Raw genomic sequence first — 14,961 nt, forward strand, 5'->3', positions numbered from 1 at the left:
TGTATTTGAATTTTGTGGTGTTGTGTTCATTTTAGAGAACTAGTCGGATAATTTTCCACTTTCTTCATACCCGACGAATGTTTTCAGATGGTACGTCCCAAAGAAGTCAACTCTGCCAAAATGACAAGTCCGGAAGTGAAGGGCGGTGGTTGAGAGTAAAAGAGCTCCCCAACTTCATACGGTTTAGTTGACCCATATCTGCTTCTAATCGTCAGGTATGACTCACTTTTCTCATCTTTTGCTATTACTTACTATTCTAGATCTTTTTAAATACATACAGGGTAACTAAAAACTAGAGTTTCCCTTTCTGGGATTGTACTTTTTAATAGAATTAGCCACCTAGCTCTCGTTAGCTCCAGTCGTCGACCGTCACTTCGTTTTGTTTCGTTAACGTCAGATTTGAGTAAACTACGACATTAATGACCAATCGATTGCGTTTTAAACGTATCTACTATTGTGGGTGTTGTATTTTTGTTTGTTAATATCTTAACTAAGTTTAGTTACGTCGTGTTGTTGTGGCTGACGGGGCAGGACCACATTCCATTCTAACGTGCGTCTTTTTTAATTCGGGTCTACTGAAGTAAAACAAATGTGTTAAGAGGGAGATCACTATTCGTTTTTAACCCTTAAAAACGTGGGATTTTTGGACAAAAACCACAAAAAGAGTTTGAAGTAGGTCGGTCTATTTTTTTGATTATCATAGTCCAAAGTTGACATGATTTCTGTTAAGTAAACAAGGCCAAAAAACAGAATAACAATTGTTGAGGCGAAATTTAAAAATAAACCTAATAACTTGTCATTTTGTGATATTTTTATTAAATTGTGTATTTAATTTAATATTTAGTCAAAATGTGAACCTGTTAGTCTGTAGTTGTTGTTTACACTTAAGTTGTGAACAGAAAAACAGCATTTTTTCAGTTTTTTTACTTTAATCTAATCAAATAGACAAAAATAAGCACACAAATATGCCGGACAGTCTTGTCTGAGCTTGTTGCAGCGCCTACCAAATACTTCCCCATTTTTCCACCGTTGTCTAGGAGTGTTAAACATCCACATTGAAGGAGCCGTGGCCTCATAAGGGCATCCGTGCGCACATTGTTAACTTTCCTCCCATCTCAAGGCAGCGATCTAGAAAGATGGCCAAGCATTCCATTTATAGCTAGATGGCTCACACGGGACGCGGCACCCCGGGATTAGACAAATGTCTGAAATACCGATCGGGGACAGCCGGCGTCCGTTCAAGTGTCGTCTTTCCGTTTACAGGAATCGAAAAACGCCAAGATGTCGAGCAAACGGGCAAAGACGAAGACCACCAAGAAGCGCCCTCAGCGCGCCACCTCCAATGTCTTCGCTATGTTCGACCAGTCGCAGATTCAGGAGTTCAAGGAGGCTTTCAATATGATTGACCAGAATCGTGATGGCTTTGTGGACAAGGAGGACCTCCACGATATGCTTGCCTCACTTGGTAAGTTAAATCATGGTGGCACAACATGTCATTTAGTTTAGGAGTCCGTCAAAAGTTGTTCTAATTTACATATAATTGAATTGGATAACTTTATTCATCCCGTATTCGGGAATTTTTGTTGTTACAGTAGCAAGAGGGTGAGAATACAGACACAGAAAAAGACATTTTAGACATAAATAAATAGGTCATAAGTTAATAAATACATAAATAAACAGGTGTTGCTGAAAAATTTATATACATATACATACACATACTTAAATATATAAGCACATATATACATACACATATATGTACATGCATGCATACGGCATGTTTTTGTTGTAACTGATTTTCCACCAATGACATCCATTTAAAAATTTAAGTATTGACTTAAAGGGAATTTTAGACAATTTTTAAGTCATTGTCTTAATCGGCTATCAAAATAATTCTTGACTAGTCACCTAATAATGGGATAGCTATTTATTTATTTAGTATTTACAGAGTAACTTGCGTGTCTTCGGCACGTCTTTTGAAAACCGGTTTAGCGAGTGTCTGCTGTCTGGCCTAAATGTCAAATAAATTCAATCTCCATAACTACCTGACAGGGAAAAATCCCAATGACGATTACTTGGAGGCCATGATGAACGAAGCTCCCGGGCCCATCAATTTCACCATGTTCCTTACCATGTTTGGAGAGAAACTCAACGGGACCGACCCCGAGGACGTCATCAGGAATGCCTTTGCGTGCTTTGACGAGGAAGGAACAGGTAGGGAAAAAAATAAAGAATAGATAGAAGCATTTCAACAGGATCATTGTTAAAGAAAATAATACATGGTTCCTACAGGTTTCATCCCGGAAGATTACCTTAGGGAACTCCTGACGACGATGGGCGACCGATTCACGGACGACGAGGTGGACGAGCTTTTCCGTGAGGCGCCCATCGATAAGAAGAATAACTTCAACTACGTGGAGTTCACACGCATCCTTAAGCACGGCGCCAAGGATAAGGACGATTAAATCCCAAAACAAAAGCCAGCACAAGTTTTTCCACCTTTTGTGTGTCAGCTGTACTGCCAATTTCAACTCTCATGGAATAAAACTTTTTGTAAAGCACGCCAAAGCAATCCATTTCTGCATCGTTGGGTGCTGAAGCAGCTATAAGATTTTTTGGGAGGTTGATTTTTTTATGATAGAAATATTTTAAATAAAGCCATATTTGCATTAAGCAGCAATTCCCAGTAAATGTTGCCCTTTTGTTAGACTTTACCAGTTTTCATTTTTTATATCTCTTTTACAGCAAATAGATACCAACTGTTGAAAAACAGAGTCGTGAAGACTGTCATTTTGGCGCCCCTAGCGTCCAAATATTTTACTACAAGCGAGTGCTCCCAATTGTAACGGAGAAAACACTGTAATAATCAATAATTAGGATATTTACACTAATCCAAAAGGTATTAACATTTTATTTCACTAAATCCATTCTCTATCAATTAAAAAATATTACATGTATACTCAGTTTGAGTACTTGTTATTCCTACTTTTCACAAATGTCCCTGAACTAACCATTCTCCGGAATCCGAATGTTCCCTGAACGCCTCATACTCTGTTACAGAACCACGTTACGAGACAAACCTTCTCCGGCGTTTATTATTCTTTCCCCTTTCACCTGGCATCTCCGGTAAGCAGTTTTAATTCTTGACTTTTCTTGATCTAATCGTGTTATAAACGTCAGTGTATAACCTATCGAACAATCGCTTGATCGGCGTAACTTTGTCTTTGCTTGCTGCAAACCTAAAGTTGCTAATGGTTAGCTTCAAGGTTGCTTCGGCGAACCGCTAGGGGTTCCCAAACTTTTCCATTTTCAGGGACAATTTTATTGAAATCAAATGTACTATAGTGGAATTAGTTTACCATATCTGTTTGTGTTTTGGATCTTTGACTTGTGAGTGTATTTTTAGAGCCATTTGTCCCTTTAAAGTACCACCAATTATATCATTTCTTTACGAAAAAATGTTTGTTCTATAAAAAAAAAAACTATAGAAAATAACCCCCATATTACTCGTATTACTACTTAATATGTTTAGAGTAACGCAGGAAAACGTCAAAGTATGTTGAGGAAATTCATGAACCCCAAACATTTGTGTTTTAATTAGATGTGACGTCACCCTGGACAGAAATGGCGTTGAAGCTAGTCCATAGACTCTCCCTGGGGATTCGACCCAGCATCCTCCCCCGTGCGGCCCAGTTTATTTGCGTGGCCTGCCTCTGCACTTCATCTGGGCGCTGCATCCTATCGGCGGGTTGCCGACGTCTCCGGCTAACCCGGAGTTTGGGGAGCCTGACCTCCGTGGTCCGAGAACCGTCTTTCGTGGGTCCGCTTGTGGAGTCGGTCCCACGGTTCCGTCTGACCCAGCAACACGGTCCCATAGCCGAAGAAGAAGAACGCCACTTCCGAAGGCGTTTGAGCTCCTGTTCCACTTCGGCTAAGGTACCCAACTATTTATGTTAAACTAAAAAACGTGTATTAATTCCCTCCTTATTAAGAAATCTAATATTGATTCTTCTATGAAGGTTTTCAAGCTTTTGCGCTCGACGTCGATGGTGTCCGACATCACAGTGGCGGCTGTCCTCCATCGTGTGGCCGAGCTGGAGCGAGACGAGGAGAAGCGGTGTCTCCGCGACCCGTCGGTGCTGGAGGACCATGTCCTTCGAGTTCTGTGCCGGCAATTGGAAAAGGACTCGCGACTTTTATCTGATTCTGCTCTGGTGTCGACTCTTCTGGCCTGTACGCGGCTCTATTTGGACCCTTGGAGCACCCTCATGGTAGGAATTAGGTTTTTTGTTTTTCTTTCAGAAATATGGAGTTAATATTTAACTTGTAGCTCAAAAATATTTTAAAAAAAATTCCTACTTTGACCTACAAGGTTGAGTGGGGACGTATTTCTAGCTAAAATATTCATAATTTAATTATATTAACGATGCTGTGGAGGACAGGAAAAAAAAAGTTTAGTGCCATAGTGGTCCAAGTCCAAAAATTAGTCATATTGAGGAATACAGAAATCCCTAAAGATAGTAAATAACATTAATTTAGGTAAAAATGTGGCTGCACTGCAAGTAAAAAATGTTAAGTGTAATTGTGGTCCAAGTCCATCCAAGAGTCAAATTGTAGATATTTTGAAAATGTTAGTGTGGTAGTCATCTGAATGTGAATGCTAGCTCCGCCCATCAAATTGGGTTGGGCCTCTCCTACTGTCAATCAACTCACGTAATCGAACTGTCTCATTTCCAGGTCCGTCTGGTCTCCGAAAGCCAGGAGAGACTTGACCGTGGAGGTCTCAGCGTGGACCAGCTATGCGTCCTGGGCCAGGCCATGCTCGCCGTGGAAGGCCCCGGGGGTGCCGTCCTCGAGGTGGCCTTGACTCAAATCCGCAAAGTAGAACCTTCACGTTGGACTTTAGATGAACTGATGTCAGTTTACCGACTCCTCCAAAGCGGGGCGACCCTCAGGGGTCAGTACCAGGACCTCTTAAACGCCATGCACAGCCACGCCGCCACAATGGCGCCGACCATGGACGAGGCGGCCGTCTCCGGGCTCCTGGCCGCCCTGGTGGACTTGGACCAAACCCGAGCCGTTCCGCTAGTGATCCAACTATGCAAACGTGCCGTCCGCCACGTGCCCCGATTTAGCGACGAGCAGCTAGCCGGCGTTTTGGCCGCCCTGGTGCACTTTGGACACAGTGACCGCTACCTGGTGGAGGCGCTAGAGCGCCGAGTGGCGGCCGACGCCTTCACCTGCCACCCGGAAACTCTTACCAAGGCCGCAGAGTTCTTGGGACGTCGGAATATCCTCTCGCCGGCGGCGCTGGATGCCGTCGCCGAGAGTTTGGTGTACCGCGCCGACGACTACAGCACCGGGCAAGTGGCGAGACAGATGGCGCCCTTTGGGAAGTTGGCGTACTTGCCGCCCAATGCCGGCGAACTCTTCCGCAAAGTGGAGGCCGTCCTGAGGACGCGTTTTTCGCAGTTTCAGCCTCGCTCGTTGCTGGCTTTGCTGCATTCGTGCATCTTAGTGGAAAGGTTCCCGGTCAACTTTGTTTCCAAGGTTTTCCGGAACTACTTCCTTCAGCAGCTGCAAGGTGGCGCCAAATTTCTATACTAGATTTTTTTATTGCTAGTCTAAAGTGGGAGAATTTCTTAATGTAATTGACTCTTGTCTTTTTTCAGAGGACGAAGGGAATGACCGCTTTGTCTTGGCGCAGTTGACTCAACTCTACATGACGGTCAAGTTGGAGTGCCCCTTCTATGAGGTACCTAAAAGCCACCTGTCGTCCTAAAAGTTGAATTAACTATCATGGCAATGTGTGGTAATCACTCTTGTGGTTTTAACAGGGTCCGCAGTTGCCCCCAAAGTACCGTGTCAAGTCCTTTCTGGTCCCGGGAAGATCCCTGGAGACACCCGTTGACCAGCAACTATACGGCTCAGTCAAATCGGGCCTAGTGGAACTGCTGGGTGCTCGCTTTTATTTCAGCTCCAAAGTCTTGACGCCGTACTGCTACACTTTAGGTAAAAGCAGACAACATGGCCGATTGTCTTTTTTAAAAAAAGAAAAGTTTTTTGACGGACTGGTGCTCGTCTTTTGCAGATGTGGAGATCAAGTTGGATGAAGAAGGATACGTTTTGCCCGCCAGCCACGACGATGTCTTCAAAAGGTGAGTTTTTTGGACGTTTGGTCGCCGGACGTTTGGTCGCCGGACGTTTGGTCGCCGGACGTTTGGTCGCCGGCCGTTTGGTCGCCGGACGTTTGGTCCCCGGACGTTTGGTCGCCGGACGTTTGGTCCCCGGACGTTTGGTCGCCGGACGTTTGGTCCCCGGACGTTTGGTCCCCGGACGTTCGGTCCCCGGACGTTTGAGAAATTAATTCTTTAAAAAAGAGCTGTATATAAACATTTTTTTTTTTTTTTTTTTATTAACCAAACTGATTTTCTATGTCGGCAGGATAGCGTTGTGTATCGACGGGCCGAGTCGCTTCGCCAGCAATAGCAATCGACTCCTCGGCAGCGAGAGCATCAAACAGCGACACCTCAAGCGCCTTGGATACGAAGTGGTTCAGGTATGATCCCATTTTTCTCCGGCCTTGGAAAAAAAATTGGGACTGACGGATGCCGTTTACCGCTATGTTACAGATCCCATTCTACGAATTCGAGGCACTACACAGCAAGGACGAAGTCATGAATTACCTACACCGGAAAATCTTCCCGCACAGCTACCGACTCAACTGGTGACCCATCAAGTAAACAACATAATCTATTACCTCAAAAACATGGGATTGTTTGGAAAAATACCATTTAATGTGTTTACAATAGAGAAGAGTTCCACTTTTGGAGTCATGTTAAAAGCATTTGGGTTTATTTAGGAGTCGTCGCCTATAAGGATAAATAGAAAAACGTGGTTGTGATTGTCAAATGTTTATGTCGCGGGGATCTGGGGGAGGCCAAACTCGTCCACCAAAACGCCGTCCTAGGGTTAAGATTAAAAAAAAAAGGGGTTTAGATCCAAAATTGATGGTGATAGGGAGATATATAATGGGAATAGTTGGATATAAGGGAAGTACCTTGGTAGACATTGAGCCGGAAGGCAGGCCTTCGGGAACGGATGGCGTCGAAGAGGCTTCGTCCAAGTAGGAGCTGTCGTCGTCCATCAGGAATTCGTCTCCAAGGGCACTCAGCTCTAGCAGAGTAGACAAAATGGACACTTATTGTCAAACTGGGAGGCCTTGGGAAGAAATAGGACGCTGTGCTTGAGCAAAAACATCAACGAATGTACGATTTATACTTTTAATCAACCAAAAAACTGAAAGTACTGCTATTTTCTTTCTCTAAACATTTTGAAGGTTATTTTAAAATATTTATCAGTGGGATACAAAAATAATAAGCTCAGCTGAGATTTTAAATATTCAATGATATTAAAAAAAAAAAAAAATTAAAAAAATATATTAAATCGGAAAATCAACAAATTAAACCTGAAAATGTCCATTAAAATTTCCATTTAGTTGAAATTGACTGCATTTTAATGATATTTAACTATTCACCGTAAAAACAAAAAGATATGAGGTTTAGTCATAATAAAAAGTATTTTTTTTTTGCGACTGACAAAAATATATAAAATAAATAAGTTAAAGACCAACCCGCTTCCAGATCGTCATCGTCAATCTCGGGTGTCCCGTAGCTCCGCCCCAATGCTTCCTGGATGTCGTTAGCGTCCGCCATCATGTCCTCCAGATCATCTTGAATATTCTGCACCCCACAAAACCCCAAAAAACTTTCTTTTCTTGCGCTTTTTTACCCAAATGAGGCCATAAAAAACCCATCTCTTTGAGTACCTCGATTTTATCGATGTTGACTTGCTTGTACGCTTTCTTCATGTCTTTCAATCCGATTTTCATGGCGTCCACCTCAAGGAAAAGCACCCATTCACATTCCACGTCTTTAGAAAATAAACGGAGACTGGATTTTCTGTCTTACCGTGGTCTTGGTGTCTTTGAGGGTCTGAATGGAGTAGTTAGTTTGTTCCATATTAAACGACTGCTGCATGAGATTATCTCGTTGGCCTTCGTACCTGCGGCAACCCCAAAATTCCACTTTAGAAACAAACGCCCACAAAATGAAATAAAATAGCCTGAAAACGACACCTACATTCTCTTCTGCTTCAGGATCCGCATGGCTTTCTGTTTGACCATGTTCTAAAAAGAAGGAAGAAGCTTAATAACAATTAAAATGCACGTTAAAAGCGACCAATCGTCTCTGCGATTTCACCTTGGACGGTCCATCTCGCATTTTCTTCATCTGGTCCTTGTATTTGACCAGTTCGGCGTCCAGTCTTGCTATTTTCTTGTCTATCGACTCTCCCCGAGAATCCACCTTTTTAAAAGAAATAAAATATGTTTACGTCTTTTTATCATGGAAAAATTGACATTGGAATTACTTATATACAAATGTAGTTTCAAACCACTCATTGAGTGTTAAAAACAAGCTCTTAATTGCTATTTATAGAGTATCAATCATTTCCCAAACCGGTTTTAATCCTAACTATCGTTTATACTTGATTTTAGCACTAACAACTGTAAAATAAGACAAAAATAAGACAAGAATTATCTTTAAATATCTAGGTTGTGTCATTAATGATTATTTATGGTCACTGATAGTCAAAATATATAAGTTAAAGTCCTTGTTAGATAAATATAGCCACGTCAAAACCCGCAAAACCGGTTTTAATCCCATTCAAAACAGCATAGTTTTGGTTGTAGTCATCTTGTGATTGTGATTATCTTTGGCCTGAAAACGACACAAAAATGCGCATTGTTTTGGGTTTCACTGCTCGTCAATAATAATGAAGTTGTTCAATATTTAGTTAAAGTGGATAAAAAGAGTTAAATAGGAATTAAATGTGGAAATTCGTCATGTTTTCCGAGTTTGGAAAAGTTGTCGTAGTTAAACGAAGCGAAAAAGTCTACTCTTTGTTTACTTGGAAAAAGGAAAGAAAAAGTTGTACTTACATTGTTGATGCAGTCTGTGAGGTTCGGTGGGGGTGCTTTAGGTTTCCCTCTTCCAAAAATACGATTCATTTTGATTACTAATAAGTACTTTAACCGTGATCCGACGTTTTATCGCTGCTTCTTCAGCCCAGACGTTGTTATTTTCGTCTCGTTTACCACCACCAGGAAGTGTCTCGAATTTGTGACATCATCCACACACGCCCTTTTCTTTTTCAGCGTATGATTGTAATGCACACTTGGTGCCACAGCACGGCGCTGTTGTCTAGCTCTAAAATTACCCTTGCATAATATAAAAGTTGATTAGAGTATTTTGAGTAAAAATGTGGCTGAAAATATGCTAATACCAATTAAAAACAGCTCTTAATAGTTATGTTATTTGTTAAAATATCCCAATTGAGCACTTAGTCTTTTTACAGTATATTTCAAGTAAGAATTTAAATATCCCTCATGTTTTTATACATAACTTTCAGAGATGCAACCATTTAAAAACAAGTTTATTTTTCGTAAAGCCAACATACATCTGCACACCAAAAACTACAACAACAAATAACACATCCCGAAATATTCCTACTTTTACGCAGCGATAAAAATTATGTTGGTTGTCAGATAGGATAAAATAATTTGGTTTAATTCCATTAATATGCGTAACATTTAATATCATTTACATAAAGTACCATCTAGCAAGCATATACAGTTTTTTACTGCTAATGTATACTACAGGTGAACATGCTACAAAGTCAGTAGTACATTGGAGAACAAAATACAATCATGTTACCATGACGCTATAGAGTAGTTTTTTCGTAAGGACTGTAAATGATGGTGGGATTTCTACAGCGGGGATTGTGCGCGGTGTAATCATCAAAATGGCTGAGCAATGTCAAATTTCAAACACTTTCAGCTTTCCTTTTTTCGTTAGCCTGCCCGTCATGCTAACTTGACTTACTCTTATATAGTTTAAGGCACATCTGGTGGGAAGATTTATCCACAAAAAGCGCTCTTTTCAATTCAGGATGTAGTGTCTAAAGCATGGGTGTGAAAGTGGCGGCCCGCGGGCCAAATCTGGCCCGCCGCATCATTTTGTGCGGTCCGGGAAAATCAATCTATGAGTGCCGATTTTCTGTTTTAGGATTAAATTAAAATAGAGTATAGATGTATATTACATTTCTTGATTTTGTCCATTTTAAATCAATAATTGTCATTTTTAATCCATTTTTAGTTTAAAAAATCATTTTGTCAAATCTAAAAATATATTTAAAAAAGCTAAATTAAATATTGTTTTAGATCTATCAAAAAACTGAATATTCAGGGATTTTAATACAGTTCTTTTCTCTAAAAACGGAATATTCAGGTATTTTAATCTAGTTCTTTTAATCCATTTATGAAAAAAAACTAAATATTATATCTAAAATGGTCCTAGTAATACTCTAGTACATAGAGGGTTTTAAAAATCCAAATTATATTAAATAGACACCATAAAAACCTCCTACATGTCAACTATCTCGGAAAAACCTATTCACCATGATAAACGAGGTCTTACTGTAGTTTTTTAATAGCTCCAGTCTGGGTCTATTAGGTGTGTTTTTTGGTAGTTTTGGCAGGTGTACTTGCTCCCCACCCACGTCAATAACCACCTACATTGCGCTGGTGACATGGGTGAGGAGCAAATCCGGGGAGTCTTCCTTCCCCACCACGGAAACAGAAGACATTTCCACGGCTAGTCATGTAGGCCTAACGTTCTCCTGGTGGTTCCTCTGGGGTATTGCAGCCTGACGATTTGGCTTCCCCCGTCTGGCGGAAACGCAAAAGTCCTTAAAACAACGCTTAAAGTTCTCATCCAGGAAGGCGTAAAGGATAGGGTTGAGGCTACTGTTGATGTAGCCCAATGCTACGCAGAAAAAGTAGGCCGCCACGATGGCGGTGGTCTCGGGAACGTTAGCCACCACCTTGACTAGCACGAAGATGTGGATGGGGGTCCAGCATACCACGAAGACGGCCACTACCACCACTACCAGGCGGGTGATGCGTCGTAGGTTCCTGTCCTTGGCTCGAGAGCCGGAGAGGACACGGACGTTTTTGAGGCGGAGGAGCATGAGGGAGTAGCACACGGTGATGATCAGGACCGGGACTACGAAGGCTAGCACGAACACGCACATTTTCATCACTGTGTCCCAGTAGGAGTAGGGTTCGGGGAATTGGAGGGCGCACTCCGTGATGCCTGCTGGGGAAAATGGAGGACAGAAGTGGTGGTTTAAAAGAGGGGGAGTGGAGTGGACATTCATTGACAGGTTTTTGGATGAAATCTGGTTTTTGGAACATGTTCAATGTTTTTAGTTGTTTTTATTATGGAGGGAAATTGTGGGATTTTGAGATTTTTTGAAATAAAATGGTAAAAAAAACTTTGGCTTATTGACTTTTTGACCTTAATTGATTATTTGGTTGTTATTTACTATTGTGAGTTGAATTGTTTTAAATACTGTTGAGATTTAACAAAAAAAATGTGTATTTTGAATACTTCCTAGCAAACATTTAAAGTTTTTAATCTCTATATGAAAGAGGACTTTAAACTGTAAATATAGAGTTTTCATCGATCCTATTTTATGGAAATCGGATCAAATCTGTATCATTTTTTTTGCTTAAAAACACTTTTTTAAGCAATTATTTTAATGCATTTCAAATTTGCCTTAAAAAAACAAAATTCAGGAACTACTCCTGTTTCCTGACCACCAATTTCCATGTCAATTTACTTATCCTATTTTATTGAAATCTAATCAAATCTGCAAAAAAATGACCACTAAAAACAATTTTTTTGTTACCCAAATCTTTTAATGCATTTCAAATTAGCCTTAAAAAAGAAAATTGAATAACTCCTCCTGTTTCCTGACCATCAATTTACTTATCCTATGTTCTTGAAATTGAATAAAATCTGTAAAAAAAAATGCTTAAAACCACCAGTTTTCCATGTCAATTTTCCACCTTGTGCCCTTTCCCTCACCTTTTCCCTTTTTCTACCTCAGGAAGCAGTCATCGATGAACAACCCAGATAACAAGCTGGCGTCCCAAAACCAACCCGACGCCCCCCCCTCTCCTCCACCCCGTACGTATTCCCGCCCTCATCAATTATTCACCCCCATCTCACCCGCATTTGTCTTTGTCCCTCCCAGGACGAAAGCGGGGATTCCAGCAGCCGAGGACAGAATCCAGACCGCTACGTTGACCAACTTGGCTTTATGCGGCGTACGGAAATCCAACGCCTTGACCGGATGGCAGACGGCCACGTAGCGGTCCACGCTCATCATGGTGAGCGTAAAAATACTTGTGAACATGTTGTAGTAGTCCACAGCCACGAAAATCTTGCAAGCCACTCTGCCAAAAGGCCACGTGTTGAGTAGATAGTCGGCGCTTTGGAAGGGTAAGCTGGTGGTCACTAGGGCGTCGGCCAGGGCAAGGTTGAAGATGTAGATGTTGGTGGCTGTCTTCATCTTGGTGTACCTGCCACGACACCCCCCCCCCACCATGGTTGCCATAGAGCTCCGACTTGGACTTAATTAGTCCGGAGCGCCGCTTCATTGTTATGCATGCTACGCCGTTTAGACGGGTTCCTCCACTTGGGTAATTGCGGGAAGCTTAATCGCACTAAGTAATTACTTTTTCCCCTTCTTTAATTTTTTTTTTTTTTTTGGGGTTGTTTTCGCTTTCTTTCTCTAGCTGGCGGAACAAAAAAAATGAGCGGCGCCAGTACCCGAGGCTAAAAACTAAGAGGAATTAATGGAATTATGGCTTGGTGAAATGATTGATTCCAAAATGGTGGGCCGTGTTTTTATTGAATGGTTGGTACAATAGGGGTTCACATCCAAATTAAAGTAAATAGGCTTTATTTTTAAGATAATAGTAGTTTATTTCTAAACATTTAGTCCAATTGTGGTGCAGATAGTTGTCAAAGTTATCAGTTAAAAGATGGTAAATAACAATAAGTTATGCTAAAATGTGAAGTGTAGGTCCAGTAAAATTATGGTCCAAGTCCAAATAGTAGTCATTAATATAAGATGCCAATTACCAAGAACTGATGCATGGAAATAGAAATGTAAAATATTGAGTGGAAAAGTGGTCCAAGTCCAAACAATTGTCAAATTTAGGAATATATTGCAAAATATGATAACGTTTCCTTATGTTAAAATGTTGAGGATGCACCAAAAGATTTTAAAAATGGGTAAAAGTTTAGTGTAATAGTGGTCCAAGTCCTAAAAACTGTCAAATTTAGGAATATATCGAAATAGGGGCTAACATTTCGTTATGCTAAAATGTTGCGGATGCACTAAGAGATTAAAAAAAGTGTAGATGTTCAGTTTTATAGTGGTCCAAGTCCGAAAAACTGTCAAATTTATTAATATATCGCAAAAAGAATAAGGATTTTGTTATGTAATAATGTTGCAAATGCCTTAGGAGATAAAAAAAAAATATTTTATGCAATAGTGGTCCAAGTCCAAACTGCTTTCAAATGTATAACTCTATTGTTAAAGATGCTAATTAAAAACTAGCATAATTAATGTCTTAACATCTATTAAATGTACCCTAATATAATAACTACCGTTAACTTGATGCTAAAATGGTTAAAACACAAAAAGCTTCAGTTCCATAGTGCTTTAATTCCAAACAACATCGATATTTGAGCTCAACCTGGATTGGTCAGTAATAAGTTAGTTGAATGTTGACTTAAGCACAAAGCGTGGCGTTAATAGAACCACGTCTTAATTGCTCGGCGCCGCTCTGCCCAAAAAAAGCCGTTAGCCGCCAACTCCCACGGGACATCTTTTAACCACCAATTGTCGTAGAATCAATGTTTAATACAAAACCATCGATCGGCGCGCGCTCGCCATTTGGATTAAATGCCACCCCGAAAGCGCTTATTAACCACCCGCCGTCATTTTACCCGATTGATTGGACGCTACAGAATTTTTTTCGCCGCGCCTTGGCGGATTTGTCGCCTCCACGCGCCGTAAATACGAACCCGGCGGAGCTATCGTTAATATCCCGCCAACAGCTTCAGATTTATGTCCGCTCTGTTAATGTTTCACTGTTTCGAGGGGGGGCGGGGTTCCCCGAAACTGTCAAACCTATCAACTCACTGTATCGATTCTGCCGCGCTTTTAACGTTAAATGAATGATTGGCGACTGGATTGGACGTATTTATCGACATCTTAACGCTAAAATTCTACCAAAAGCATTTTACTATTAACTGGTTTAACTGGTTTTAAAGACGGGTAATCCTACCTTACGATGACGTACATGACCAAAGAGTTCCCCAGTAATCCCACCACAAAAACCAGCGAGTAGAGAGCGGTGATGATGGGGATGATGGGCGACAAACCCTCCGTTTCCCATTCGTCCTGGTCCAGGGTGGCGTTGAAGCTCCACGCCGTAACGTTGGCGGTGGTCGCACGCTCTCGGAGGGTCTCGTCCCAAGCGCCGTTTTCCATTGTCGCCGATAACTTTCACTAAAAACGTACTCGATCGCTTGATGCCACGAAGGAGGGAAACTTTGGGGAGAGGAGGAGAGGAGACGGAGGGATGGCGATGGTGGGGGCGGCGTGCGTTATTGGGTCGTTTCGGTGGGTTGTAGATGCGTTCCTGAAATCTGGATGGGAGGGGAGGGGAAAAATGGGAGGTTAGTTGGAGGTACATATACATAAAAGTGTTCATTTGCTTAAGGATTAGCCTATTTATTATTATTTCTATCTGGATTTTATACATTTTTATTTTGGATGGTGAAAGTTTTTGGTGTGGTAGTGGTCCAAGTCCAAATCTTTCTCAGGTTTGAATCAATTTGTCCATAAAAATGATTAAATATGAACTAGTAATCATTTTTTATGGATGGATTGATTTGAATGTGACAAAATTTGGACTTGGACCACTATGACACCAGATTTTTTATCATCCAAGTTAAAAATGTGGAAATCCAGATGGAA

General features: G+C 41.1%; 4 protein-coding genes across 4 annotated transcripts; 2 read left to right on the plus strand and 2 right to left on the minus strand.

Annotated features, from left to right (window-relative positions):
* Positions 1-87: 87 nt before the first annotated feature.
* LOC144209910 (myosin regulatory light chain 2, smooth muscle minor isoform) lies at positions 88-2,558 on the plus strand. The gene is made up of 4 exons (XM_077736470.1): positions 88-215; positions 1,264-1,465; positions 2,050-2,211; positions 2,290-2,558. The coding sequence occupies exons 2-4, from the start codon at positions 1,282-1,284 to the stop codon at positions 2,460-2,462; spliced, it is 519 nt and encodes a 172-aa protein (XP_077592596.1). The 5' UTR covers positions 88-215; positions 1,264-1,281; the 3' UTR covers positions 2,463-2,558.
* Positions 2,559-2,713: 155 nt separating this feature from the next.
* Positions 2,714-7,955, plus strand: fastkd3 (FAST kinase domains 3). Its single transcript, XM_077736476.1, has 9 exons — positions 2,714-3,123; positions 3,599-3,933; positions 4,017-4,268; positions 4,735-5,581; positions 5,670-5,752; positions 5,835-6,009; positions 6,089-6,155; positions 6,442-6,556; positions 6,630-7,955. Exons 2-9 carry the CDS (start codon positions 3,622-3,624, stop codon positions 6,726-6,728), a joined length of 1,950 nt encoding a protein of 649 aa, XP_077592602.1. The 5' UTR covers positions 2,714-3,123; positions 3,599-3,621; the 3' UTR covers positions 6,729-7,955.
* chmp5b (charged multivesicular body protein 5b) lies at positions 6,831-9,183 on the minus strand. The gene is made up of 8 exons (XM_077736468.1): positions 8,999-9,183; positions 8,259-8,363; positions 8,139-8,185; positions 7,968-8,061; positions 7,826-7,897; positions 7,631-7,739; positions 7,058-7,173; positions 6,831-6,963 (listed from the first exon to the last, which is right to left on the minus strand). The coding sequence occupies exons 1-8, from the start codon at positions 9,065-9,067 to the stop codon at positions 6,913-6,915; spliced, it is 663 nt and encodes a 220-aa protein (XP_077592594.1). The 5' UTR covers positions 9,068-9,183; the 3' UTR covers positions 6,831-6,912.
* Positions 9,184-9,544: 361 nt separating this feature from the next.
* Positions 9,545-14,504, minus strand: LOC144209384 (delta-type opioid receptor-like). Its single transcript, XM_077735650.1, has 3 exons — positions 14,267-14,504; positions 12,135-12,487; positions 9,545-11,216 (listed from the first exon to the last, which is right to left on the minus strand). Exons 1-3 carry the CDS (start codon positions 14,470-14,472, stop codon positions 10,717-10,719), a joined length of 1,059 nt encoding a protein of 352 aa, XP_077591776.1. The 5' UTR covers positions 14,473-14,504; the 3' UTR covers positions 9,545-10,716.
* Between the last annotated feature and the right edge of the window lie 457 nt (positions 14,505-14,961).

This window comes from Stigmatopora nigra, chromosome 16 (assembly GCF_051989575.1).
Source record: "Stigmatopora nigra isolate UIUO_SnigA chromosome 16, RoL_Snig_1.1, whole genome shotgun sequence".
In the NCBI taxonomy this organism is placed as follows: Eukaryota; Metazoa; Chordata; class Actinopteri; order Syngnathiformes; family Syngnathidae; genus Stigmatopora; species Stigmatopora nigra.